Source organism: Pipistrellus hanaki (assembly GCF_964339955.1).
Source record: "Pipistrellus hanaki genome assembly, chromosome: 7".
In the NCBI taxonomy this organism is placed as follows: domain Eukaryota; kingdom Metazoa; phylum Chordata; class Mammalia; order Chiroptera; family Vespertilionidae; genus Pipistrellus; species Pipistrellus hanaki.
This window is the reverse complement of record NC_140509.1, coordinates 8,760,765-8,787,071: the sequence shown is the minus strand read 5'-3', so window position 1 is coordinate 8,787,071 and position 26,307 is coordinate 8,760,765. Positions and strand designations below refer to the sequence as shown.

Sequence of the window (26,307 nt, the reverse complement as noted above, 5' to 3'; positions counted from 1 at the left end):
GTTTCTTGGAGCATTGAAGCTTGGCTAATTTATTTAAATCAGGTACATTTATGACTTTTAATATGATTGCCCTTCCATTTACACAGAAAGTAATATATTCAAAGAGGAAGGATGAGTGAGTGGTACTGGCCATGAAACAAACGAAGGCAATTTAGGTTCCATACTGGATGTCAGTTCTCTACTAATGATGACATAATCAAGCCCCTTATATTGCAAGGAGAAGAAACCACTCAGACTGACTGGGGTGTCACAATCAGGAATCAGGATAGCTGTTGGAACCAAGGAAGGAATGTGGTTAGGCCTCACTGCAGACCAGAAAAAGGACCAGGGAGTGGTCACGAGCTAGGGTTATTTTGGTTGTCCTCCCAGAGCTGGACAGTCTTCTGTCTCTCATCACTGCTCCTGCCTGCAGACTGACTTTCTCTTCTTCAGTGAGAAGTATGTGGCCAGCCATGGCTGCCTTCATTTCAGATTTGTATTATTTTCCAATTCAAGAAATGCCAAACAACCAGCTAGAACCCTGAGTCCTAAATCCAAATTCCTGGAAATAGAATCTGATTGGCCCGGCATGCTCTGGGAGCTGTAGAGCTGTGGCAAAAAGGACAGGGTTGTCCCGCACCAGAAGGGTATGAGGGCTAAAGACAGTTCTTGTTATTTCTCCTCCCTTCCATACCTCTCTTCTTCTGTGAAGTTTGAGAAGGTACAGAGGGGAGAAAAGACACAGACAGGGGACCTAGCAGGAGCATGAAGCTGCACAATCTGCCAAGTGACCTGATAAGTTGACGCTAGTTGAGCATCCCATGGGGAGTGGGAATGGCCTGAGAATGAGACTTGAGGAGCAAGTGATTTGGAGACTCTGATAGAAATATGGGGCCTTATCTGGAAAGCCACTTGTCTGTCTCCCCCTACCCCAGGGGGGAAAGTTGGTCATTGAAGAATTTTAAGTAAAACCTGACAGATTTTCCATTCTCAGAAGCTTACTTGGGCAGCTGTTATAGAATGGATTGGATGGAGAAGGGCAAGAGTAGAGGCAGAGACTGTTTGAGTGGGCATCTCAGATGGGAGATAAGGTCTGAACTAGGGTAGGGGGTGGAAGGGAGGGGTGCTTTGAGAAACATGAAAGAGGTACAGTAAGCAAGACTTGTGTATTGAATGGCTGTGAGGCCAGGAGAAAGGAATCAGAGGAATCCAAATGTCTTGGGAAGCTGGTAAGAAAGGGTGGCATGAATGAGTTGGGATCTAGAAGCAGGTTTAAGTGGATGATGATGAGTTCAGAATTGGATAATTCAGTTTAAAGAATCTGTGGGACATCTAACATATTTCTAGAAGCCTAAGCATCTCAACCTGAAACTTGGATTCAGTGCTCAGATTATGAATTGGGATTCAAGAATCCTCAGATGGTAGTTAGAGGTATGAGAATATATTGCAGTCACCCCCAGGAAAGCGTGCAGAGCAGGACTCTCAGCCTCTGTTCCATGGATGGGCTCCAGAGGTTCCTATGAAGGCCCTGATTGTGTATAAAATTGTGCACATATGTACCGGTGGAGGAGGGTGGTTAGGAAAGGATTCGTAGCTTTAATCAGATTCTCTAAGGGGTTTATGAATCAAAAAATGCTTAAGGACTTTGGTGTAGAGCATGTATTCTGAAAGGGGGTAATATTTTTTTCATGTATAAAGTGCAGATATACATACGGTACATAAACAGATATACTATATATCTGTGGTATTAAAGTTTCATGGGGGCAGTTAGAAAGAAAATGTCTTAAAAGGCTCCTTATATATGGAGAAAGGCGTGTAAGACACTGGTGGTGGAGTAAGAGGAGCAGTTGGTTCTCGTCTATTTTGTTATTAGTGTTGAAAAGTTGAGAACACAAAGAATCTATGGTTTCTGCTGGCAGCAATAATGTTGGACCACACCTGTAATCGCATCACCACCACAACACTTACCCAGTGTATACCTTCTGAAAAGTTCTGTCACAGTGAACTAAGTTTACTAAGGTATGGGGAATAAAAGGAAAAACTGCATTTTTTCGGAAAGGGGTCTTTTTGCCATTTCTGGTGCAAGTACATAGTCACTGGTAAGACTATAAAGAGTTAGGAGGACAGTTTAAAACCAGCTCTACATTAATGGATATGTCTACTTACCCTGTCTGCTGACTGAGAAAGAGCACCATTTGTGGTCTGGGAATGCTAGAAGCTTTCAAGAATTATTATCCTTTGGATCTTTTCCCTACCATCTCTTCTATAGCTAATAATTTTCTCCACTGAGTGTCCTTTGAGGCTTCCTGTGTACATGACACCAGATTTACATGAATTCAAAGAGGACCTCGTACCCTCTTTGAGGAGCTTCTCTCCCTGCCTCCCCACAAAAGCAGCAGTTCATTTCAGAGGCAAGTCATTGCTGCGGTGTAGTCATCAGAAATCATGCTCCGAGTCCCTTCTCAAGAAAACCTAAGTCACTAAGTATCTACAGGCAGCCACTTTACTGTGCAACATGTTTTGTATGACTAATCTTAATTATTTTATATTGTTGCTTATAAAAAATATGTTTGAGTTACCAAGTTTTCCTAATATTTCCATTATTTTATTTTAATGTAAATTATTGACCACCCTTGAGGCAAGAGCTGAGAGCAGCAAGTTTTGGAAGGGGAAAGCAGGATCAGCAGGTTTCTGGCCACTATGATTCATTAAATAAAAAATAGTTTATCTGCAGTGACTCTTGTTCTAAAGTATTCCCATTTTTTAAACATGTGGGTGTGGGTTTTCATAGGGTAACTGTATGCCTTGTGCACTTCAAGGAAAACAACTCTGTCCTTTGAACCTATATTCTTATTCTGAAGCCTTATTCTGAAAATTTACTCTTCCCAGGCCTCCTCAGTCAGGATACTGAGAACATGCCACATGGGTGCTTACCTTACCTAACCAAGGACCACATGCGGCAACCTTGCGACAGCAGCAGTACGGAAATGCTGGAAGAAACTGAATATATGTCATTAGAAGAAAAGATCATTCTTCTTTCCATTTTTAGTGAATGGTCATAAGGCTGAAAGCCTTTCCCCCCCCCCTCCATTCTTCCTAAAAGACCCCATAAGATAGATCACCATTAATTATTCTTTTCTACTTTATTTCATGGAATCAATCACGATTTTGTGCTTACAACTATTTAGGAGCATTTCAGTGTTCAGCAACTTTCAAGATCTTTGATTAGCAATACATCTTTTGGTCTTAATTCATAAACCAATAATTCTGTTTTGTGAAGAGAAGCCAGGCCTCTGTTTTGTATATACTCCGTGGTGTGCCTTGTAATGGATGGTACAGTATAGATGTGCTTTATATGACATGCTTTGGGGACAGCTTTCCTTTACAGACCCTGCTTTTTGTGTCGGCTGATTGGCACCCACAGTGCTGGGGAAATGGAGTGGTTCCTTGGTAATTCCAGATAGCTGTCAGAATTGATCTGTAGACAGGAAAAGATTTTCCTTGAAAAGGAGGTGGAGGAGACTGCCATGCAGCACCTGTACATCATGCTAAGGACACACGATTGCCACGATGGAAGCAAGGAAGGGGGACACTTATTTTGCAAATTAAAATTGTGAACCTCTTTTCTTGGCAAGTGAAAATCAGCTTAGATGGGTTTTTTAAAAATATTTAACTTTTAAATTCTTTACATTTGATGAATCAAGTCCATTCACTTATGAAGCAGGCCATATTCTCCTTTTAATTCTGAAGAAGTAAAGCTGGTATTGTTTCCCCTCAACCACTGAAGAACCAGATGAAAGCTAAAACTCAATGTGTAATTTCTTCCTTTGGAGTGAGTGGCAGAGTGGCATCCAGTTAACATAGAAACAAAAATATCTGTTCTCTGTTGAACCTTGTTTCTGGAAACCAACAGTTGCCTAATTTGTAAGCAGTCTTTCCTTTCATTTTTAAAAGCAGAAATTATTTTTTAATAATTTATCTTCAAATTATTCACTAAGGAGCACATGAAAATGTTACTTGCAGATCGACTTAGCCTTAGGGATTGTATTATCAGTTGTAGTAGCCTGTTCCTCTTGCTCATACATAATTGCATGATTATAAGTGTGTCAGATATTTTACTTTTCTTAGTTCAATTCTCAGAGCTATGCAGATTAGCCCCCAGGTCTATAGTCAGGGCCTTAGGGAGAAATGCAAGTTTAAGTTAAAAAAAAAAACAATAGGAGACTATGACTCAACAGCCATTGTCATTCTATGCTGCCTGGCAAAGCACACATAAAGGATTGAAACATAGCCTTGGTGTTCAGCCTGACTCAAAGCATGAGCAGGTTAGCTAAACACTATGAATGTGCCTCAGTTTCCTCATCTCTAGAATGGGGATAGTGATAGTGTTGACCTCATAAGTTATAAGCATTTGATGAAATAAAATGGGTAAAGAGCTTAGTATAGTGCCTGGCACAGACTCCATGCTCAGTAGGTGTTAACTGAATTTTTTTCTTTGCCATAATTATAATGTTAGCATTATGAGGCATTCAACATTAGCCTTGATGTTATTAGTGTTACAGTTTATCATAGTCCTGAAAATACCTGTGGAGGCTGGATTGTTCAGTCTCTCTCATGTACTTCAGAATTTCTGTTGTCATAGGATTTCATTTTCCTATGGCATGATTTATTTACACAAAACTGGTACCTTACTGAATGATTTTGAGGAATCTCAGGCAGAAGTCTTAGAGCAGTGAGAATTCATCACCTCTCAAGATCCACAGGACCTTGTCTTATTCGTCAACCTATATGGCTTAGTTTTTCTTCTGTCTATGATACTAATATATCAATATTTTTATTTTATGCTGAAACATTAGAAGACTGAAACAGAGCAAGGTTAATGGATTTGCTCTAGGTTACCTTAGTGTGGTAGGAGAACTGGGCACAAAACCATTCTGACTGCTATTTGTGGATGTGGTTTATTACATAAAGTCCTTCCACAGTGAAGGTAACATAATTACCCTATCACCAAGATCAGCCACGGAATAGTGCAAAGTTTTTTATCTCATGGATTGAATAGCTTCAAAATTAATTATAAACATTTTATCATAAATACTTAAAGCAAATAACCAAATTTCCACTTAATTATAAAGCACAACTCTTATTAGTCTGAAATCATTTGCAAGGAAAATTGCACATCACTTTAATATATTTTCTGTCCACTTTTGTGTTCATGTAAAAATAACAAACCACAGATGCATGATGACATCATCATCACTGAACCAAAGAAGGAAGAAAGGATATCTTTTTTTGTGAGCTGAAGATTTAAACTGTTCCCTGTCAGGTTGCTGATGCTTTTCTTAATATTTTTAGGAGGGAGTTCCTAAGTGCAGAGTCAAGGACAGTTAACACTCATTCCTGCAAAGTGAGTCCAAAATTTAAACACAGTGTCCTCCAAATGTCCCTTGGCACCAATGAATGTGACTTCTTTTTTTAATGCTACATTAGGTTCTCTAGTTCATCCTTCTCAGCTCCATTGCATTTTCTCTAATGTTGTGTCCAATTTTAAATGATTTGAATGATGGGCCTCCCATCTTTTACCTGGCCAGTGTAACCCCAGAGCGCCAGGACTCACGGCCTGTTCCCTGCGACAGCTGTGCTGCAGCAGCCCTGAGGAAGGAGTGGCAGCACCCCCAAGGTTTTAATTGCTCCCTAATAGGTTATAGCAACCTGGTCATTTTATTAAGAAGGCATTAAAACTGGCATCCCCCCCCCCCCCCAAGATGCTTTCACATTGCGCTAGAAGCCATGCTGAGAGAATGTCTGTTATGCAATCTAATTTCACCATTTTCTTCATTTCTTCCCATTACTCCTAGTAAAATACATCTAAGGCCATTTTATATTCTTCCCTTTGTGCTTCTCTGATAACATAAATAATTTTATCTCCTCCTTTTCTGTTTTCCCAGTTATATTTGCCCAGAGTATTCATGATAAGCATAATCCTGCCAATAGAATTGGAGGGAGTGTATTACACGCAGATTTTTCAGCAGTAGAGTAGCTTTTCAAAAAGTAGATGTTGATGAATCCCATAGAAGTACCAATAGCTACTTTCTCATAGCAATAATCAGGCTAGTTTTGATGTTTTTAATTTTATTTTCATTTTCTTCTCTTAAGTCATTTAGTCCTGTCATTTCTGGGCAACTCTCTGCTATTTCTGGCACTCCCGTGAGTGAAGGATAGATTTCAATATCATCATCTTTCTAGACAGGAATTTTTATCTCTCCTCTGTGATGATATTTGAGCCACTCTGCCATCATACCCGGTTATTTAATTCTATTGTATTTGTAAGCAATTCTCCAATCTGCTGATGGTTGTCATTTAGAAACCTTACTGGTGGTTTTCCTTTTTCCTGCTATACTCAAATCCTGCCTACTCATTCCTGCAACTGTGCCTGTTTCACCAGTCTGTGATTGCTTTCTAAAAAGAAATTTTGAAAACAGAAATGCTATCTCATTGAGACGTGTATGTACACCAAGACATAGGTATCTAGTTTCATATTCTGTATAACACCATGGTAAGTTCTTTGGCCTTTGTTCTTTGGAATTAGTTTATACTTCTCTGAGAAGTAATCCTATATAATAAAGAGATAATATGCAAATTGACTGTCACTCCAACACACAAGGTGGCTGCCCCCATGTGGACACAAGATGGCCACCATAAGATGGCCAGCAGGGGAAGGCAGTTGGGAGGGACCAGGTCTGCAAAGGAGGGCAGTTGGGGGGAACCAACCTGCTGGGGAGGGCAGTTAGGGGTGACCAGGCTGGCAGGGGAGGGCAGTTAGGGGCAATTGGGCTGTCAGGGGAGCAATTAGGTGTCGATCAGACTGGCAGGGGAGTGGTTAGGGGGTGATCAGGCTGTCAGACAGAAGTAGTTAGGGGCAAATCAGGCAGGCAGGCGGTTGAGAATCAGCAGTACTGGATTGTGAGAGGGATGGTCCCAGATTAGAGAGGGTGCAGGCTGGGCTGAGGGACACACACCCCCATGCATGAATTTCGTGTATTGGGCCTCTAGTATTATATAAATATGATTTGCTTTGATTAATTTTAACAATCTTAAAATTCTCAGTTTTTAACTGCAGTTGTTATAATGATTACCTTTTGTTTATCCACTTTGATTTGTTCATTTGGCAAACATCTGAGAGCATTTGGTGACTCCACTGGTCCTGTACTGGAGGCTTTGAAAAAGGAAAATGAACAGGGAAAGGTTCTATTTCCAAAGAGCAGAGTTCAGTAGGAGAAACCCCAAAATGCACCCTTAACTGTAATACAGCGTGAAATACCCTATATCTGTGGTTGGCAAACTGTGACTCGCTTTGGCCCCTTGAGTGTGGTTCTTACACAAAATACCATGTGCAGGCGCACACGTACAGTGTGATTGCAACTTCATGGCCCATGCTTAGAAATTTCAATCATTGTACTGTTGATATTTGGCTCTGTTGTCTAATGAGTTTGCTAACCACTGCCCTATAAGCACTGATGAGGGAGAAATTGCTGCTTTGTGATAATCAGTGCTCATGGAGACTACATAAAGTGCATTCCATTTGAGCTGGGCTTTACAGGAGAAGTAAGGGCCCAGTAAGGGAGTAAGGAAAGAAGGGTGTGTCCAGGAGCAGACACCATCTGAGAAAGCCATAGATACTTGAAATACATTGAACAGTGACCTGTGATTCAAATATAGGGCTTCTATACTAATAAAGGGTAATATGCTAATTAGACCAGACATCTTTCAGATGTCCTTCTGGACAAAGCTATAGGGGAGGAGGGGCGCGAGGCAGAGGCGATTAGGGGTGATGAGGCTGGCAGGGGAGAGCAGTTAGGGGCAATGAGGCCAGCAGGGGAGGGCAGTTAGGGCAATGAGGCTAGCAGAGAGAGGGCAGTTAGGGGAGATGAGGCTGGCAAGGGAGGGCAGTTAGGGATCATCAGGCCAGTAGGGGAGGGCAGTTAGGGGGTGATCAGGCCAGCAGGAAGAGGTGGTTAGGGGCATCAGGTCAGTAGGCAGAGGCAGTTTAGGGGCAATTAGGCAAGTGAGCAGTTAGGCGCCAATGGTCCCAGATTGCTAGAGGGATGTCTGACTGCTGGTGTAGGCCCAATCCCCCAGGAGGTCCCGGATTGGAGAGAGTGCAGGCTAGGCTGAGGGACCCCCCAACCCCTGTGCGCGAATATCATGCACTGGGTTTCTAGTATGATATAAGTAACTAGTCAGGGGTCCCGAAAAATAAGTGGCAGTGCACTGACAAAGAGAAGCAGCAGTCCAGTAATTCAGAGGAGCATTACCCCAAAGGAATTAATTTTTGCTTTTGAAATATGTGTTTTTATTGATGCATGATTATAGGTATTTATTATGATTTAGACTATTGGTTCACATCCATAGCTGTACATTAAAATATCTGCCTCCTTCCAGTTAAATTAGAATCTCTAAGGTCGGGATCCATATTTTTTAAGCTCCCCAGGTGATTCTGATGGCAGCCAAAGTTAAGAACTACTGGTCCAGTCCCACTCAACACTTGAACAGGGCAGTGGAGGCATCTGAGGAGACCCTGAGTCATTAAAATGAGAAAGGGAAACCTTAAGTCAGAACCCACTCCACTCTTGCACTGATAGGAAACAGCAACATCTACCTCTCTCACAGCTTTCCCCTATAGCATTGAAACATGCTCAGATCCACTTACTAATGAATAAGCCAGAGCCCTCTCTTGTCTACAGTCTGGTCATCATCCTGTTCTTATCCTTGTAATCTTGCCCTGTGCTTCCAATTTTATTTCCCCTCCAGCCTTTTCCCACTGCACTGCCCACATTTCCCCAGCATTGGAGTGTGTCACATTCCTAGACTTTGCACATGCTACTCTTCCATCTGGATTTTCCCTCCACCCTCCCCCACTTTTTGTCACCTGAGGATATTTTTTCCATTGATTTTTAGAGAGAATGGAAGGGAGGGAAGAAGATGAGGGAGGGAGTGGGCAGGGGGGTGGGAGAAAGAGAGAGATGTGAGAGAGACACATGTATTGGATGCTTCCTACATACACATACCCTGACTGGGGCGGGGATCTAACCTGCAACCCTTCAGTGCTCAGGCTGATATTGTAACCACTGTTCAGACCAAGGCCCCATACTCTTTTTCCTGGCATATTCCCACACTCATCCTTCAGTACTTAGAGATCATATTGGGGAAGCCTTCTCTGCTCTTCCCAGTCTGGATTGGATGCCATACCTTCGTGTTACTATGCTGTTTTGTAGAATTTGTATAACAACATTTATTGATATACTAGAGGCTGGGTGCATGACATTTGTGCACTGAGTGGGGGTGTCCTTCAGCCCGGCCTACACACTCTCATAGTCCAAGACCCCTTGGGGGATGTCCACCTGCCTGGGAAGTGGGCCTAAGCTGGCAAGCAACATCCCCCAAGGGGTCCTTTGGGCTGCTGTGGAGGCTGGAGAGGCTCCCACCACTGTTGCTGGGCTCGCCAGCCATGAGCCTGGCTTCTGGCTGAGCGGCTCTCCCCCTGTGGGAGAGCATTGACCACCAGGGGGCAGCTCCTGCATTGAGCATCTGCCCCCTGGTGGTCAGTGCATATCATAGCGACCGGTCGTTCTGCCATTTGGTTGATTTGCATATTAGGGTTTTATTATATATGATATTGTAGTTACCTGTCTGCATCAAAGCAATGGACTTTTTAGAATTGATTAACTTATATTTGTTTTCATACCTACTGCCTACCAGAACTCAGTATATAGTAATTACTCAATAAAAATCTGCCTGCCAAAACCAGTTTGGCTCAGTGGATAGAGCGTCGGCCTGCGGACTGAAAGGTCCCAAGTTCGATTCCGGTCAAGGGCATATACATTGATTGAAGGCACATCCCCAGTTGGGGGTGTGCAGGAGGTAGCTGATCGATGTTTCTCTCTCATTGATGTTTCTAGCTCTCTATCCCTCTCCCTTCCTCTCTGTAAAAAATAAATAAAATATATTTTTTTAAAAATAAAAATCTGCTAAATTAATCATGTTAAATATATTGATTTAACATTTTTGAGTGCCTACTATCTGTTAGCTACCAATTACTGAGCACTTACTATGTGCCTGGTCAAGTACTGACTGCTTAACCATATGTATTATTTAACACCATCCCCTCCCCAGTGAGGAAACATGAGGCTTTGAAAATAAATCAAAACTGACTTGCTCTTTCTGATATCTTTCTCAAATTGGTATATCACATTTAGTCTAAACTGGAGGGATGTCTGTAATTTTACTGTAAAATTTCTAAAGCATAATATCCAATTATATTTATTTGTAAATTGCCAGCATTACCAATTGTCTCTGCTGTTTGTCAAAAGGCTTTAAAAAAAAAAAATGGGATCTTATGTGGTTTTATTCTTTGTCTCACATTTATAGTTTGCTAGCCTTTCAATAAAGATAGAAGACCAGGAATTCGTTTTATTTGGAGATTTAGAGAGACCAAATGATTAAAATCAACAGATAGTACTCTACAACCCCCAATTCCCAATCCTTTCTCCCCACTGAAGAACCTCTTGAGCCAATGGTTTGAACACCCTCTCTAGGAAATCTGCTTATAAATAGAAAAATTGGCTCATTCGACTTTCCCCTCTTTTCCTTCCTCCTCCTCCCTGCTAATGAGCAGTGAAAGGGCCTAAGGACTAGTGCCAGAGGGAGGAGAGAGCAGAGAAAAAAAGCCTGAGAAATCCACACACTAAATTACCACCTCTGCGTAATTAAGTTTTCTTTTCTTTCTTCTTTTCAGAGTTTGGCATTTTAAAGTTATTGAGGGATGCACTCTTTCTCCAGGCACTGAGATGAGCTCTGTTTTAGTTTCTGCCATGATCACTTTGACTCAACTGTGTGGGCTGGAAGGCTGGTGCTTCTGACAGGGCCTCCAGGAAGCTGGGAGAACTCTGAATGACACAGTTCATTTCCCACTGAGAGTCAAGCCCAGAATGGCCTTTTTAATGCCCTTGTCTGTTAGACTGTACATGACACAGACTGAGGAGTGTGTGGCAGGAGCAGTCCTGGAAAATAAGGAAGGTACTGAGCAGAATGTGAATGCAGCCCAGCTTCACTCGAGCCCCAGAAGGAGAAATAGCTGTTGGTGGTGAAGGGTAAACATCTCTCCTGGTTTGCCCCAGACTGAGCCGTTTCCTGGGCTGCCAGACTTTCACTAACACCAGCTTGTTCCCTGGCAAACTCGGGTGGTTGGTCATCCTGTGTGCATAACTTTCCTTAGCTTAGCAAAAAGTTCACAATCAATTGGAAATCATTTCCTATTGTTTTCAGATCCTGTCTGACTCACTGGATGAATACAAACAACTTGAGAGTTTCCTTTTTCTCCCTGAAGTAAGCAGTGAGAAATTGAATGGAGCCTTGTTGCAAGGTTTCTCCCATTCCACCTGCATCTTGCTCTCCACTTGTCTGATTTAGAACCCTGAGGCACCCTGCTCCCCACATCTATGAAGTATTTCTATACGTATCCTCTCCTTGTCCTTTACTGCTGCTGCAGTAGCTCCAAGTATTGCTGAGGATGTACAGTCTGTACTTTCTCCTACTTTGGCACTTGCATCCCAAGGCTCTGCTTAGAGACAGCTGGCTGAGCTAGAGCATTAAGAGGCCTCCAGTCGACTCCCAGCTGAATCTGTTAGGTCCCCTGCAACAGCTGTTATCTGAACCAACTGGGTCCTGCCAATAGCAGCAAAGGAAGGGTGCCCTGCAAATGTGCAGGAAGAACACCAGATAAGCCTGTCTCTGCTCCAGAGTCTAAATCACCGCATCTGCATGTGAGTTACAGTGATTGTTCTGGGGAGAGTGGATAGGGGAGGAAATGGTGTTTTTCTACAATGATCAAGATAAACAGAGTAGCCAGTTCTGTGTCTGCAGCTGTTTCAGTGTGAGCATGAGCTGAATTATTTCATTTCTATTCAGTGGGAATTCACACACACACACACACACACACACACACACACACACCTTTCTTTTAGAGAGAGGGAGACTATGGCTAACAAAAGTCACTCCATGATTTGAATCTTTCTGTAGAATGGTGATAATTTATGAATGTTTTACTGTCTGAACATATCATTGTCTGAACATTTAATTAATGAAAACCAGTTCAGACAATTAAATAACTAAATAATATGAGACAACTGAAGACCTGATAGAAGGGATGGGACAAGGAGGAGGATGGAGGAGCAGCAACAGGATGAAAATGTTATTTTGAGGCAGGAAGGAATAAAGAGTTGTAGCCCTCAGGCAGAAGGCAGGGAAGGAAATGAGAAGGAATTGTTATTATCTCCCGTGTTATTGTCCTAAGGAGCAGACAATTTTAGAGGTTGTACACTGTGGCCATAGCAGATTGGAAGACCTAAGGTTTCAGACTAGTGAGTTAGTCCAGAAAAGATTCTTGATTAAACCTTTATCCCTATAGCAATAACCACATGGATGGACATGCTCTTGTGAAAAATAGTTAAACTTTCAGATAATGATGGTAGAATGAACACGAGTCTCAGGCCCTTCAGAACAAAACCCCACTAAAATGACAATAAAGGGATTTGTTTTAGATTAACCTACAAGGATAAAGAAAATGGGAAGAGGCGGTAAAAACACAAGAGAGGAAGCTACAAAGCAGATAAACAAGGTAACAGGCTCAAGAAAACTGGAATCCTAAGCCACTGAATCTTAAAAGGCTTAGGAATTAGAGGTACCAGGCACCTTAGAAGCTGCAGCATGAGGTGGTAGGAAGAGGCTGAAATGAGGAGGATTGGTTAATTGTGTTTATGAAACAATAAAGAGCTCTAGATTCTCTTCCCCACTTTACAGACCTTTTAATGCTTCTCTGCCACTCTGATGGAAAACTGGAAATTTACTCTGCTTTCCACCAACTTTATTGAGATACTAGAGGCACAGTGCATGAATTTTTCGTGCACTGGAGGGGGGTCCCTCAGCCCGGCCTGCCTGCTCTCACAGTCTGGGAGCCCTCAGGGATGGGGGGCAACCAATTGATCAGGGAAAGGTGACACCCACATCACACCTCAGGCTGGCCTGAGGCAGCACAAGCCTCAGATGGCCCTGGTTACCTGAGCCTCTGGGCAGTTGCCATCAAAGGCTTGCCTACACCTTGGGCCGGCCCTGGGTGGCTGGGGAGCTGAGAGGACTGGGGGACTAGAGGCAGGTGCACAGAGTGGCCAGACCTACCTGAGGGTGGGCTCGGCCATGCCACACGCCTGCTTCCCCAGCAGGTCTGAGGGGCCTGGGTGCTGCCATCTTGTGCTGTGGGCACCGCCATCTTTGAGGGTATGGCAATCAATTAGCATAGTTCCCCTTATTGGCTCTGGGTGCTGCCATCTTTCTGAGGGTGTGATGGTCAATTAGCATAGTTCCTCTTTATTTACATATAATATTGTGTAAGTTTAACATGATAATGTGTGACATGATGATTTAATAAATTTCTATATTGTCAGTTGAGTACCATAGTAGGATTATTAGTTAGTACTTCTATCATCTCACATAATACCCTTTTTATGTATATGTGGTGAGAACATTTACAGTCTGTTTTCTTAGTAACTTTTAAGTATATAATATAGCTTTGTTAATTGAAACCACCATGCTATACATCAGTCCCAGAACTTATTTATCTTATAAATTCCTTCTGTCTTCAAAAGTTTGTTCCTGTTAACCAACATCTCTTTTCTCCGACCCCACCTCCCAGCATCTGGCAATCACCATTCTATTCTGTTTTGATGAGTTATGCTTTTTTTTTTAGAAAACACATATAGTGGTTTCTAAAGTATTTGTCTTCCTCTGTCCGACTTTGGAAATTTCTTTGATGAAGGTAAAACAAGGGTCTCTAAACCTGGAAAGATACCATCAACAGTTGAGAAAGGTTATACTACAGGAAGATTGAGTGGTCATGTGCTGAGACCCCCACCTCTCAGTAACACCTCACTCCTCACCCCTCCTCATATACGCAAAGACAAATACCACTGCCCTGTTTCACCACTTTACTTCTGAAACTCTGATACTCATGTCCATATCTTTCATGCAGTGGGTTAGAAACATTTTCCGTGGCAATCTGACTAGTCAAGAACTAAAGAATCTGAAAGTGGGTGTTTTTTTTGTTTGTTTGTTTTGTTTTGTTTTGTTTTTGTTGTGTGTGTGTGTGTGTGTGTGTGTGTGTGTGTGTGTGTGTGTTTTCGACAACTGACCCATTCAGGAGGTATATTTTCACAATTTCCTATGGTATATCTAGATTCCTTCCTGGAAAACTTGACAACCAGACATCTACAAAAACAGGAAAAAAATAAACTACATGGGGAGATGAAATAATAATTACTATCTTCAGAGAGATTAGACTAAATATGGCAATCTTAGACCAAGAAGAAGATTCCATAAAAAAGAAATATTTGGAGAACAAGAATTATAGTTGGAAATTTAAAAATATCAAAGCAGAAATGAAAAATTTGGTAGGTAGCACAGATAATAAAGTTGAGTAACTCTCAGAAAGTAGAACAAAATGACAAAAAGATGGCAAATAGAGAAAGTATAAAAGTGCAGATGAAGATTAGGAGGACCAATTCAAAACTAAGAGTTTCATAAGGAGAGATTATAAAAATCCAGAGGAAGAAGTTCATAACAACAATTCAAGAAAATTTACCAAAACTGAAAAACATAGGTTTCTAAATTGCAAGAGTCTTCTTCACATCCAACCCACTGAGAAAATAAATCCACCCAGGGCACATTATCATGAAATTTTAGAATACCAGTATGTTGAGAAAACATATATGCTTCCAGAGCAGGACATATTTTATTTAAAAAAGAAGAGGAAGAAGAGAGAAGCCAGGTCATGTATCATAATGACTTCTGGCAAAACTAGCAGCTTAAGAGGCAATCGAATAAGACCTTAAGAATTCTGAAGAAAAACTATTTACAACTTAAAATTATATACCCAGCCAAACTACCAATCATATATGGAGGTAGACCAAAGGAATATTCAGACAAACAAAGACTTAATATTTTTACCTTTCAAATTCCATTGGGAAAAGCTATTGGGAGATGCTCTCCAGAAAAATGAGAGAGTAGAGCAAGAAAGGAAACAACATGAGATCCAGGATAGGGGTAGTATATAATAGATTGGGAAAGAGATGAAAGGAATCCCTAGAATGATGGTGAAGGCAGATCCCAGGATAATAACTTGTTTAAAATTTAGGGGGAACAGACTTGATTGAAACCAGCCAAAAGGCCTGAGAAGATTTTTTCAAGAAGAAATTGTTAGAAATATCTGATGTGTAAGAATGTTTTGAGAAGATCTTTAGTTTAAGTAAGGGCGAGTTGAGAGAGAAGAGGAAAATTAGTGTATATACCAAACTAAGCAAAACCAAAAATCAAGATAATTTTTAACTCTAGTAGGGAAGATAATTGCGCAGGAAAGTAAAGTACTCCATATATTAATTGTGTTCATGTTTACAAAATCATAATTAAACACTGAATAGTGATTAACCAGTTACAATATAATCTAAATTGGGAGGATGGGAAGGGATGCATGTGAAAAGAGGAGACCTAAATCCTTGTAGATAAAGCCTAAAACTGAAAAATCAAGAAGTAGCATTAAAAGCATGGTAGTTAGAGATGTTTGATAAGTCCTAAAATAACTCAATAAAACAGGTAAAAATGGTTGCCTGAGGGAAGGGGAGGAAAATCAAGTGTGGAGGAGGGGGGAGTATCTTTTATAATAAACCTTATAGGCTATTTGACTTTTTAAACTATGTATGTGTAAAACTGTATTTTTAAAATGTAAAAGAAGAAAAAGGAATAGTCAAGCCAGTTTTATTTATTTACTTTTTATTGTTGAAAGTATTGCAGATGTCTCCCTTTTCCCCCATGGTCACCTTCTAGTCTGCACCCGCCCCCTCCCCCCGGCCTTCACCACACTATTGTCTGTGTCCATGGGTTATGCATATATATATATATATATATATATATATATATATTATATATATATATATATATATATATATATATATATATATATATATATATATATAAGTTCTTTGGTTAATCTCTTCCCACTCACCCACCCATTCCTGCCTTCCCTCTGAGATTCAACAGGCCTATACTTCCTTGTCTCTGGATCTATTTAGTTTATCAGTTTCTTTTGTTCTTTAGATTCCACATATGAGTGAGATTATGTGATACTTGTCTTTTTCTGACTGGCTTATTTCACTTAGCATAATGCTGTCTCAAAGGGTAAGAGATCCTTCTTTTTTACAGCTGTGTAGTATTCCAGGGTATAAATGTACCACAGCTTTTCTATCCACTCATCTACTAGTGGGTATTTGGGTTGTTTTCAGATCTTAGCTATTGTAAATTGTGCTGCTATGAACATAGGCATGCATATAGGGTAAAGGACCTAAGTAGACACTTCTCCAAAGTGGATATACAAATGGCCAAGACACATGAAAAAAATGCTCAAAATCACTAATCATCAGAGAGATGCAAACTAAAACAATGAGGTATCACCTCACACCTGTCAGAATTGCTATTATCAATAAATCAACGAATACTAACAAGTGCCATTGAGGAAGTGTTGAAAAAGGAACCTTTGTGAATTGCTGGTGGAATGCAGCCTTATGCAGCCATTATGGAAAAACAGTATGGAGTTTCCTCAAGCCAGTTATTTTTTTTTTATTTTTTAAATCTATTGTTGAAAATATTACATAGACTCCCACGCCTATTGACCTTTTCTAGCCCTGCTCCGCTCCCTGCCCCAGGCCTTCACCATCCTATTGTCTGTATTCATGGGTTATGCATAGATATAGATATAGATATAGATATAGATATAGATATAGATATAGATATAGATATATTGTACATATACACAAAGTTTTTGGTTTATTTCCTCCCCTCTCTTCCCTCTGTCTTCCCTCTGTTCCACAGTCTGTCTTATTTTAATGAGGAGTCCAAACACCGCAGCAGTAGCAATGACTATTAGTAATACCATAGAATCTTCTTGTTTATTAAAAAGTAAATCCTCTCTTAAAAAATCCACATTTTACTTTATGTGCATTCATCTCATGTTTTTCTTTCCTTAAATTTCTGAAACAAGTGTAAAGATTGACATTTCCTTTCTGATCACTGGCTTAGCACTAATGCTGTACCAGTAAAGTCTAGGTCATGAATGGTTGAACTCTCAAGAAGCTTTGGGAAGGGAAAAAAATTCTTGCCAACTCTCCTATCTCCCAACCTGCTTGCTAATCCAGAAATATGAATTGGGGAGAGGCTTCAAAATTAAACCTCCACAGTGCATAGGACTGCTAACACAGAAGGTGTGACTATGGGGAGGTGTCTTAAAGAGATTGGGCAGACTGTGAGGTTTGAAACTGTCCCATGTCTGCTCAGTCCTCTTGTAAGCTGCAGACTCTGCAGACCACCTAATAGTGCCACTTGGAGCATCTTGTGTTTTTTGTTTTTCTTATGTTAAAGTTCTAACACACTGACAGATTTTAGCAGCAAAATCTCTTATAGCAGTAATGCTGAAATTAGTAATCCTGGAACCCGGAGGACAGGCTTCTATAGTGAGATTAGCCATGCGCTTCCAGCTTTTACAGTCCCTGAGATAGTACATTAGCATATCCAGTTTGGCACCCAAGACAAAAATACTTCTCTCAAGTTTTTGTAGTACTATTTCTGTTTACTTTGACAACTCTGCCTGTGGTTGGTTGCTTTGTACATAGTTATACTGATGCTTGAATTATGTGCTAAGTAAATATCTAGGTGAAGGTCCAGAATTTTCCAAAAGCAAAGAAGAGTCCCTGATTTTCTTTGTGATCAATGAAACAGTCTGGGGATAGTAGATGGCAAGTCTGGGACTTTTATGGGTTGGGCTTGTTTTCCCCAAATATATTTTAGTTATTTCCCTGAGGAGCTATTGTTGCCTGCACCACATAACGTGTTAAGAATACACAAGCTTTGAGGGGTGCGTGTTCTGTGGAGCTTTGAGATCATTCTGCAGCCTGATTGTATGGGTGTGTGGGTAATGGGTTGCTATGAAAGGAGAGAATGCATGCAAAGGCTGGCACGTGGGATGTGTTCAGAAGATGGTAGTGTATATTTTAATTCTAGTGCTAGTTTCTCCGGGATCTGGAGTGAAGATTTGTGATTTCCTTACTCCCTCTGCTCTCTTTATTACTCTCTTGACTTTGGTGTTCAATTTTCACTTCTGTTATTCTGACTGTCTTGGGCAATTCCTGTCTTATTACTCCGTGTGTCAAATGTTTGCATTCTTGGATTCTTAGATTTTTCTTTGAGAAGAGGCAAATTTTTTCCTTCTACTTGCCTTTCTTCTCTGTTTAATCTTTCCAAATCCTTAAAATTTTGTTACAACAGATGCCATATATTCACCCTCATCTTAGGTTTAAAAAAAGAAAAACTTTTTCTTACCCATCATGTTCCTAATGCACGCTTGTTACAGGTCATATTCAGCAAATGAATTCTTACAGATTCATAGGAAAACTAACAAATTTAATTTTCTTCTGCTTTTTCTCTACTGCACAATTCCATTAGGCTCATTTGTCTACATTCGTGGAAATGCACAGCCTATTGGATAAACTGAAAAAGATAATGCAGCCATTTTAAAGATAAAAGTAGTGAAATTTTTTCTCCCTCTCCTAGCATCTAAGGCTAGGGGAAAAGTTAATGAAAAAATGCAAATGTTGAACTTTCGGTAATTTAGTTCTATTTCTTAAAATATACTTTGTGTTGGTTTAAAATGTTTTATTGAGTACGGTAGTAAAATTGGTAATAGTATTCCCACATGGGGGTTTGTTCACATTAGCACACAACAGAGATAGGGAAGGGATTGGGTTATTCTTATTCATGCTCTTTCTCTCTTTCCTCCACCCCTACCTTTATCCCACCTCTTTTTTTGACCATCCCCCCCATCCCTCTCTCTACTATTCATTTTTTTTTATATCTTCCACTTACCATTATAATCCCTTTAAAATTACAATCTGAAAAAAAGCAAAGATAAAAAGAAAGCTAAACCATTAAATAAATATTTCTTCCCATGAAATTCAAATCAGTTCCTCTTTCCAGATCCTAAGAAGCCTACTTAATTAGCTTTTTTGCCTATATCCTGTTACACATCTCTAATAGGTGCACTGTGTCTACACCTCAGACTCATTACACTGGATCCATGTTCTCAGGCAGCTAGTTGTGCCTTCCCATTTGACCCTCTTTTATTCCTGCAGAGAGAAGTTTCATAACTGTTTATCTTTCCAATTTAGCAAGATGGTCTATAAAGTTCTATGCTAAACAGATCACCTACCATCCACTAGGTAGTTATTTGATTTTTTTGAATTTGTTGTCGTTTCTTGACCTGAAAGGTAAATATCATAGGGAAGAGATTTTCTCTTTATTATTTAATCCCATATCATAGCATGCAGCAGCAGTAGCTGGCACAGTAAATGCTCAGTTAATATTTAATATTTGCTGGCTGAGTCGGTGATCATTTGTGTGTGGGGGGCGGTATTTCTCTTTTAGCCACATTTGTTTTGGTTTGATCTTTGAAGCAAGAATAGCTTACACAGAAGGCTTTTTATATTTTTTAAAATCTTTATTGTTGAATGTATACAGATGAGCCCTCCCTCGTTTCTTTCCCCCTTGCCTCCCACCACCCAGTTCCCACTCAAGCCTTACCCCAAGCCTTCACCACCCTATGTCTGTGATCATGGGCAATGCAAGTATGCATATAAGTTCTTTGGCTAATCTTTCCTGCCATCCTCCTTCCCACCCCCTTTCTGTCAGAGATTCATCAGTCTTCCATGTTTCCATGCCTTTGGTTCTATGTTATTCATAAGTTTATTGTGATTGTTAGAGTCCACATATTTGGATCCATAAGATGAGATTATGTAATATTTGTCTTTCTCTGACTGGCTTATTTCCTTTAGCATAATCATTTCTAGGTCCCTCCATAAAGGGAGGACTTTTATAGTTCATGTTGCTAAATTCGGTGTTTTAAGGTTAGACTCCATGTGTAATTAGGTAAGAGCTCTTTGTCTTTGTCATCACTACTACCAAGGTATTTTAGTCTTCCCTTCTAAACTGCTCTGTAAACTTTTCCAGATGTAGGCTTATGTCCTATATTTTGGGTCCATTCCTCACAGTGATTAACACAGTTTCTTGTACCTATAGGTGTTTATTAAATCTTGATTAAAAGCAAGCTTACCCAATATACCTACAAGGTTAAGTATATAAGCAAAGAATTGGAATGAATTACATACATTTTACATATTATATCATTTTCATATGATTTATGTAAATATTGTAATTAAGACATTTTATATTAACTCCAAATATAATTTCATAAATTTAAGGCATATTTTTATGGCAGGTTTTAGGTTCTATGTACTTGGAGATGAGGAAAAAGCCTATTACTGTTCAAAATTCATTTATTTCCTCCAAATAAAAAACAGCACTTAAATATTTATCTCTAAAGTTGGAATGACTATCTATTTTGGAAGCACTGGGTTCTGATGTGTTAGTAATTATTTGCCCATCTTACCCTCTCTGCATACTTGATTCTGCTTAGCATCAGTTTTCTTTGAAACACAAGATGATTTCACGTTTGATTTGCCCTTCAGGTTGAATAGCAGAGGTGGTGCAACATGATCGCTCCCTCTGCAGGGTTAACGGTCCCACTGTCAGGACTGCTCTCTGAGACGGTAGCCTCTGCTTAGGCTCACTCAGGACACAGTGTTTAGCCTTTCAATAATTCTTCCTCTCCCAGATAGCAAGCACTGCTGGGGCCTTTGCTGAAGTCAGTAGAGGAGAATCATAGCTCCACAGATCAGCCAGAAGGAAGGTTCTCTAAGAGTAACAAATCTTTTCTGTTGCAACATGCTTTTTCTAGAAGCTTTTTGTCATTCTGGCAGTAAACTGTTTTCCATTCGCTGCCTTAGCAACAAGACCTGAATTCACTTCCCTTCCAGTGTGGTTTGATTATAAGAGCACTAACATTGTACCTGGGACTAGAAGAAAAATTTCATACTAGGGAAACCCACAGATATTACCTGCTTTTAGGTTAGAGAATTATTTATATACATTCTTAGTATGTCCTTGAGAGGAAAAGTCCAATAGGAAATCATAGAAATGATGAATCCAAATCCCACACGGTCCCAAGTCCCTCGTAAATGCTATAGTTCAAGTTTTTGTTCCGTCACTGCATCTGTCCACAGCTAAGAACAGGTTTTCTCCCTACAGTTCTCTGCGGCCACCTCAGAGAGCGCGCCAAAATGTTAGGCGTCCCTTCTCATGCAAGAGTCAGGCTAACGCTAGTTTTCTCAAGAGTCTTTGTTTAACCCAAGAATATGAAGTCCACTTTGAGAATAAAACTTTGTTTACCAAAGAATAGAATTCTGATGGGTGGTTGTGGCTTTATTTGATCCCATGAGAGCTCATTTAAATATTTCTTATGGAATTCAATTTTATCTTATAGTAGAAACTGCTACAAATAGGCTTGTACTCCACCAGAATCAAAGACTAAAGAATAAATATCAAGGGTTTAAAGTAGGAATGTACAAGTTGCTGTTTGTTTCTGTTTTCTTTAGGATGTTAAAGATGTAATGTTTATGACTTAGAAATGGTAAGTGAGGGTAGCATCCTGATAAGAAAAGATGGAATATAGGTTAAGAATATGAATTTGTACCTTCCCAGAGCAAGCAGGGAATGCAGTGAAACCTCCAAAGCAAAATTCCTGTAGGTCACAGTATTATGATATCTACTGTTAGGAAATCCTATTTTCCTTAAACTTTTAGGGTTTGCACAAAAAGGAAATTCTTCTGTGGGTGTGGGCTGCTGGACCAAATATGGGCAGAGGATTCTTGCCTTGCCTTCTCGTGCATAGCTGAGTCAGGTCAAGGGTATTATAAATAGGCTTTTCTAAAGATTAGGGTCTTGAAGTGGGAAATACTGTAGAGCCAGTTCATCTTCTTACTGTGGCCCTCAGTGCCCCACGAGCAAGGGCGAGGCCCTGTCTGTGTTCTTGAAGTCTGCCCCTGGGCCTGCCTCCTTACAGACTACCATTTTAGCATCCACAGTTAAGCATTCTTACCCAGACAACCAGTTTTCTTAAAGTTCACACAAAGACCTTTTGTACCCAATGATCTACTCTTTAAATTTCTATTTAAAGATATCCCACTCTGCCAAGCCCTGCATTAGACATGTTACATGCTTACCTCATTTAAATGTCCTAAAAGGTCTCTGTTACCAACCTCTCTTTATAGAGAAAGAAACGAAAGCTTAAAAAGGTTTAAAGCATTTCCCCCCAAGTGACAGCAAATTAAATGATGGGGCTGGGCTACAAACCTGGCTCTGTTAGACTCTAAAGCACATTCCTCAAAATTCCATGGTGCCTTTCAATTTTAGAGTGCCTTTAGATTTCATTTGATTAAAAAAAGACAGGACCTGTTTTCACTCACACTATCATAGCTCCTAGAAACTTCTGCATTGAAACATCCTTTTCCGAACCATGTTCAGGATCCAGTCTTTGTCAGTAACGAGAAGACAACTAACATAGAGAAGGGAGGAGAATTTTGGAAACAGACTGTCACACTAGGGCTCATGTGGACAGCACTCACCCTCACAAGAAATGGCCAGTCTGTTGCATATCTGCCTGCCTTAGCACTGTTGAAGGTTTAATTATCTTTCAACTGTCCAATCTGCTTTGAGGACCTCGGAGAGAACAAAGGGTGGCTATTACATTTTTCAGCAGTGCTTTCTCTGAACACAGATGAAGTCACGAGCTGTCACTGCCCTGATTATGAGGTTAAATCAGAGTCTGACTGTGCATTGGTGAGATGGTGTTGAAAGGAAAAAAATTTAATCTTAAACTTCTCCTCTTATTCAAAAATTTGCGACAGAAAAAAATATGGTAGTTACTTCTCTGGTTTAGATGTTATGACCCAGAGCAAGTTTTGCTTTGTTTTTCAAGAAAAGTAAAATGGTGAGAGAGGACTCTTTTCCAACTCCATCCATTGGCTTTTCAATATAACTTCCCTTCTGCCTGGGGAGGCTCCATTGTGAGGCCTATTAAGAAAGTCTGTGCTATCTCCTCCCCCCACCCCCAGCCGGGAGACACTGCTCATGGATCAGGGCCCCCTCCACTTGAGCTGCACAGAGGACCTCGAAGTTCGAAGTTCGCAATGTAGAGCTCCAGGCCACCTTGCCGGTTGCGAAGTTGGGGGATGAGTTGAAGCCTGTTTGCTAGTTCTAGTTGAGATTTTCAGTAAAGGACAGAGTCCTATGCCAGCAGCTCCTTGCTGGAGAAAAGGAGCATGGTTTCTTGACTTTGTTACCATTTTAAAAATGTGTGTTTGAATAGGGACTTTTTGCCGTTTTTGTAAATTATGCTGTAATTTTTGCAGACTTATAACGTATTATAGAAGTAGAATAATTAAACTTGTTATGAGCATTACATAGAAACGGCTAATCGAGAAGTGTAATATACAGTGGTGAATTGCTAATTTGACCTCAGGATTATGCAGCAGAGATAACATTATCTTCATTTATATAGAACTGTTTATCTGGAGGCATCTCTCGTGCTTTTCCAGCCATAAGTATTATCTTGTTTGTTATCACAAACACTATCATTAAGGCTGTGAAATTTATTCCAGTACAATTTTTATTTTCAGTTTCTTCTAATTAGGGAACTAGGGAAAGGAAGGTTGCGTATTTTCTCCAATTCCTGACATTCACACCAGGATAAATTTTGGGAAATGACTATTACCTAAACTTGGAGAACTTGATTCTATATCATGTTTTAAAAAGAGGGTAAGGGAGGGGGATCATACTGCATCCCCTAGTCATTGGGACTGTTAACCTTGAGAATTGCCAAGGGGAAAGGCCCTGTTGGTTGCTGTCTGGCTCCTCTGCCTTGCGCAGTGTTGGGAGAGCTGTCTCTCCTCTGGTGGAGGCTTGACCTCGGGAGCAGGAGAGTGGTCTGATCAAATTGCACCAAACCATATCCCTCCATCCCCTCCATGCTGCAGACTGCAGCACTCAGGCTATCATGATCATGAGCAGCTACAAATGCTATGGTGGTTGTGTTTCTGTGGTTTTAAGGAAATGGACAAAATTAGATTCAGACCAAGGTGCCAGCCTTAACACACCCCTTCCCTTCCAGAAAGCCCAGTGTCACCGTTAGCAGTAAAGAACAAGGCAGTCTGTTCTACCCACACCATCTAGACTTTCTTTTAAAGGAACCCACCCAAACCCAGGAAATTCAGCACCTTCTGTCTACCTTGAGGGCCGAAGAAAACAGATCAGGGCCAGCCTCCTGCTTCACCAGAGGGCTCTGGTGATGGACCAGTTGCCCTGGCGCTCCACACGGGAAGCACAGTGTCTCCCGCAATGGCTGTGGGATGCTGAAAGGCCAGTCCAGGAGATGGCATTTATATTGGTTATGAAGATGAGTGATCAGCTCGTGTCAAGGAACAGATGGCTAAATGAGGTGCACGGGGAATGCTGTGAGATTCAGGCTTGAAGAAACAGGAGGGAAAATAGTCCATGATATAAAACCCCCAAATCTAGTCTCCTTAATAAGAATTTTTAAAATCGGCATTTATGTTATACAGTTAACGTAGAGTGATGAGAAATGTAAGGAAATTACCGAATTAGTGAACAGCGATTAACTCAGAAGTAAAATTGTATCATCTAAGTTGAAGGTTGCTTTACACAGTGGAGAGAGGATATTGCTGAACCCTGGCCTGGTCTGTCATCTCCTAATTGAAATCTGTGCGTTTAATATGCCCTGTCCTACAGAGTGCATGGTTCATAATTTGGGAGAGCATCATCAGTTGATCTAGTTATTTTTCCTGGTTCTTCCTTTGAATTCCAGTAAGAATGTGGTACATTCCCCGTGTGGCACTCAGAAGAACGAGTTTGTCTGTTCATTAACCTGTGAACTGTCAGGTCCCTTTGGAGATTGAGAGGAGCAAGTCACTCCAAGGTTAATGCTTGTTTGTTGGAGGTGAAGCCTCCAGGGAGATACAGAGGGGGAACAGGCCAAGATGCTCAAGACCTGCCCTGTGAAACTCTGCACTGTGTGCAGGTGTCAGACCCGGGTGGCCCAGAGGGAGGTGCAGAGCAGGCTGGGTCACCTCTGCAGAGCACTTCTGGTCAGGAGAAAGCTTCTCAGTAGTAAAGGCAGGGTGTGTAGGGGACGGGGGTGGGCGGGGGGTGGGGGGTGGGGGGAGGGGATAACTTCCTAACAACGATTTGGGAGTAGTATTAAAATACAAGAAACTGCAAGTGTTTTCCAGTGGTTTTGTGTATGTTTCTTTTAAGCAAGAAAGCAATATTGATTTCTTGTATTTGTCTCCAATGGATGAAAACTTTCATTGAATTGGAAAGTGTTTGATTTTCTATGTGTTTGTGCACCTGTGTACAGGCACATTCCTAACCACAGGCAAAGATAGAAGCGGTTTGTTATTCTCTAGCGTAAATGTCTCATGGATGCATAGTTGTGCTGAAGTTCAGGATTTGAGCTGAACAGTACATGGTTTGATTTTCTAGGTAAATAAAATCTTAAGTCCTATTTAATTCTCTGGAAAGTGCTATCTTCTTAATTTTGATGTAATTTTCCTAAGGCTCAGTTGCAGCTAGCCCTAAGGAGCAGGTACAGGGTCTGAAGTCAAGTTCAAAGTCTCCTTTAGTCCAGGCCCTGGTACACTGTATGTTTATGTAATATACCTTACTCTGTTATTTTTGGATTGGTTGTGATGGAAGCTCGCTTTCTTCAACAAACATTCTTTTCTTTTTACCCCCAGATATATTCGAATAGTTGGGACTCACAACACAGTGAACAAGATTTTTCACATCGTGGCTTTTGAATGCATGTTTACAAACCAAACCTTCACTCTCGAGAAGGGCCTGATAGGTAAGTGTTACAGCTACATTTTGTACATCTGCTTAGATATTTTATTTTCAAGTATCTTTTTAATTCCCTTGCCTCATCTCTTAACCTGCTTTGACTAATAAATTTGGTTGGTTTGAATAAGACTGAGTGACAACAGGGGAGGGCTTATCTTTTTAGAAGTCAAAATAATACCAGTAAACTTAAAAGAATATCAACATTTTTCTAGTAGTTAATAATTGAAATGTTCTAATGATTTGTTCAGATTTGCTATGTGGGGAATGCTTATGACAGCTGGGCAAAGCCTTTCATACCGAAGTCTTTTCTGTACTTAATGGTAGTAAGATCAGGGAGGAGGTCTGTATAACAGTGATCCAGTGCTCATA

General features: G+C 40.6%; 1 protein-coding gene across 2 annotated transcripts in view; it reads left to right on the top strand.

Annotated features, from left to right (window-relative positions):
• BTBD9 (BTB domain containing 9) overlaps positions 1-26,307 on the top strand; it is a 411,421-nt gene that overhangs the window by 230,825 nt on the left and 154,289 nt on the right. For both annotated transcript variants that reach the window (XM_084889529.1, XM_084889528.1), the window contains exon 7: positions 25,836-25,945. In XM_084889529.1, coding sequence (XP_084745655.1) covers positions 25,836-25,945 — 110 coding nt within the window. The remainder of the gene's footprint in view (positions 1-25,835; positions 25,946-26,307) is intronic.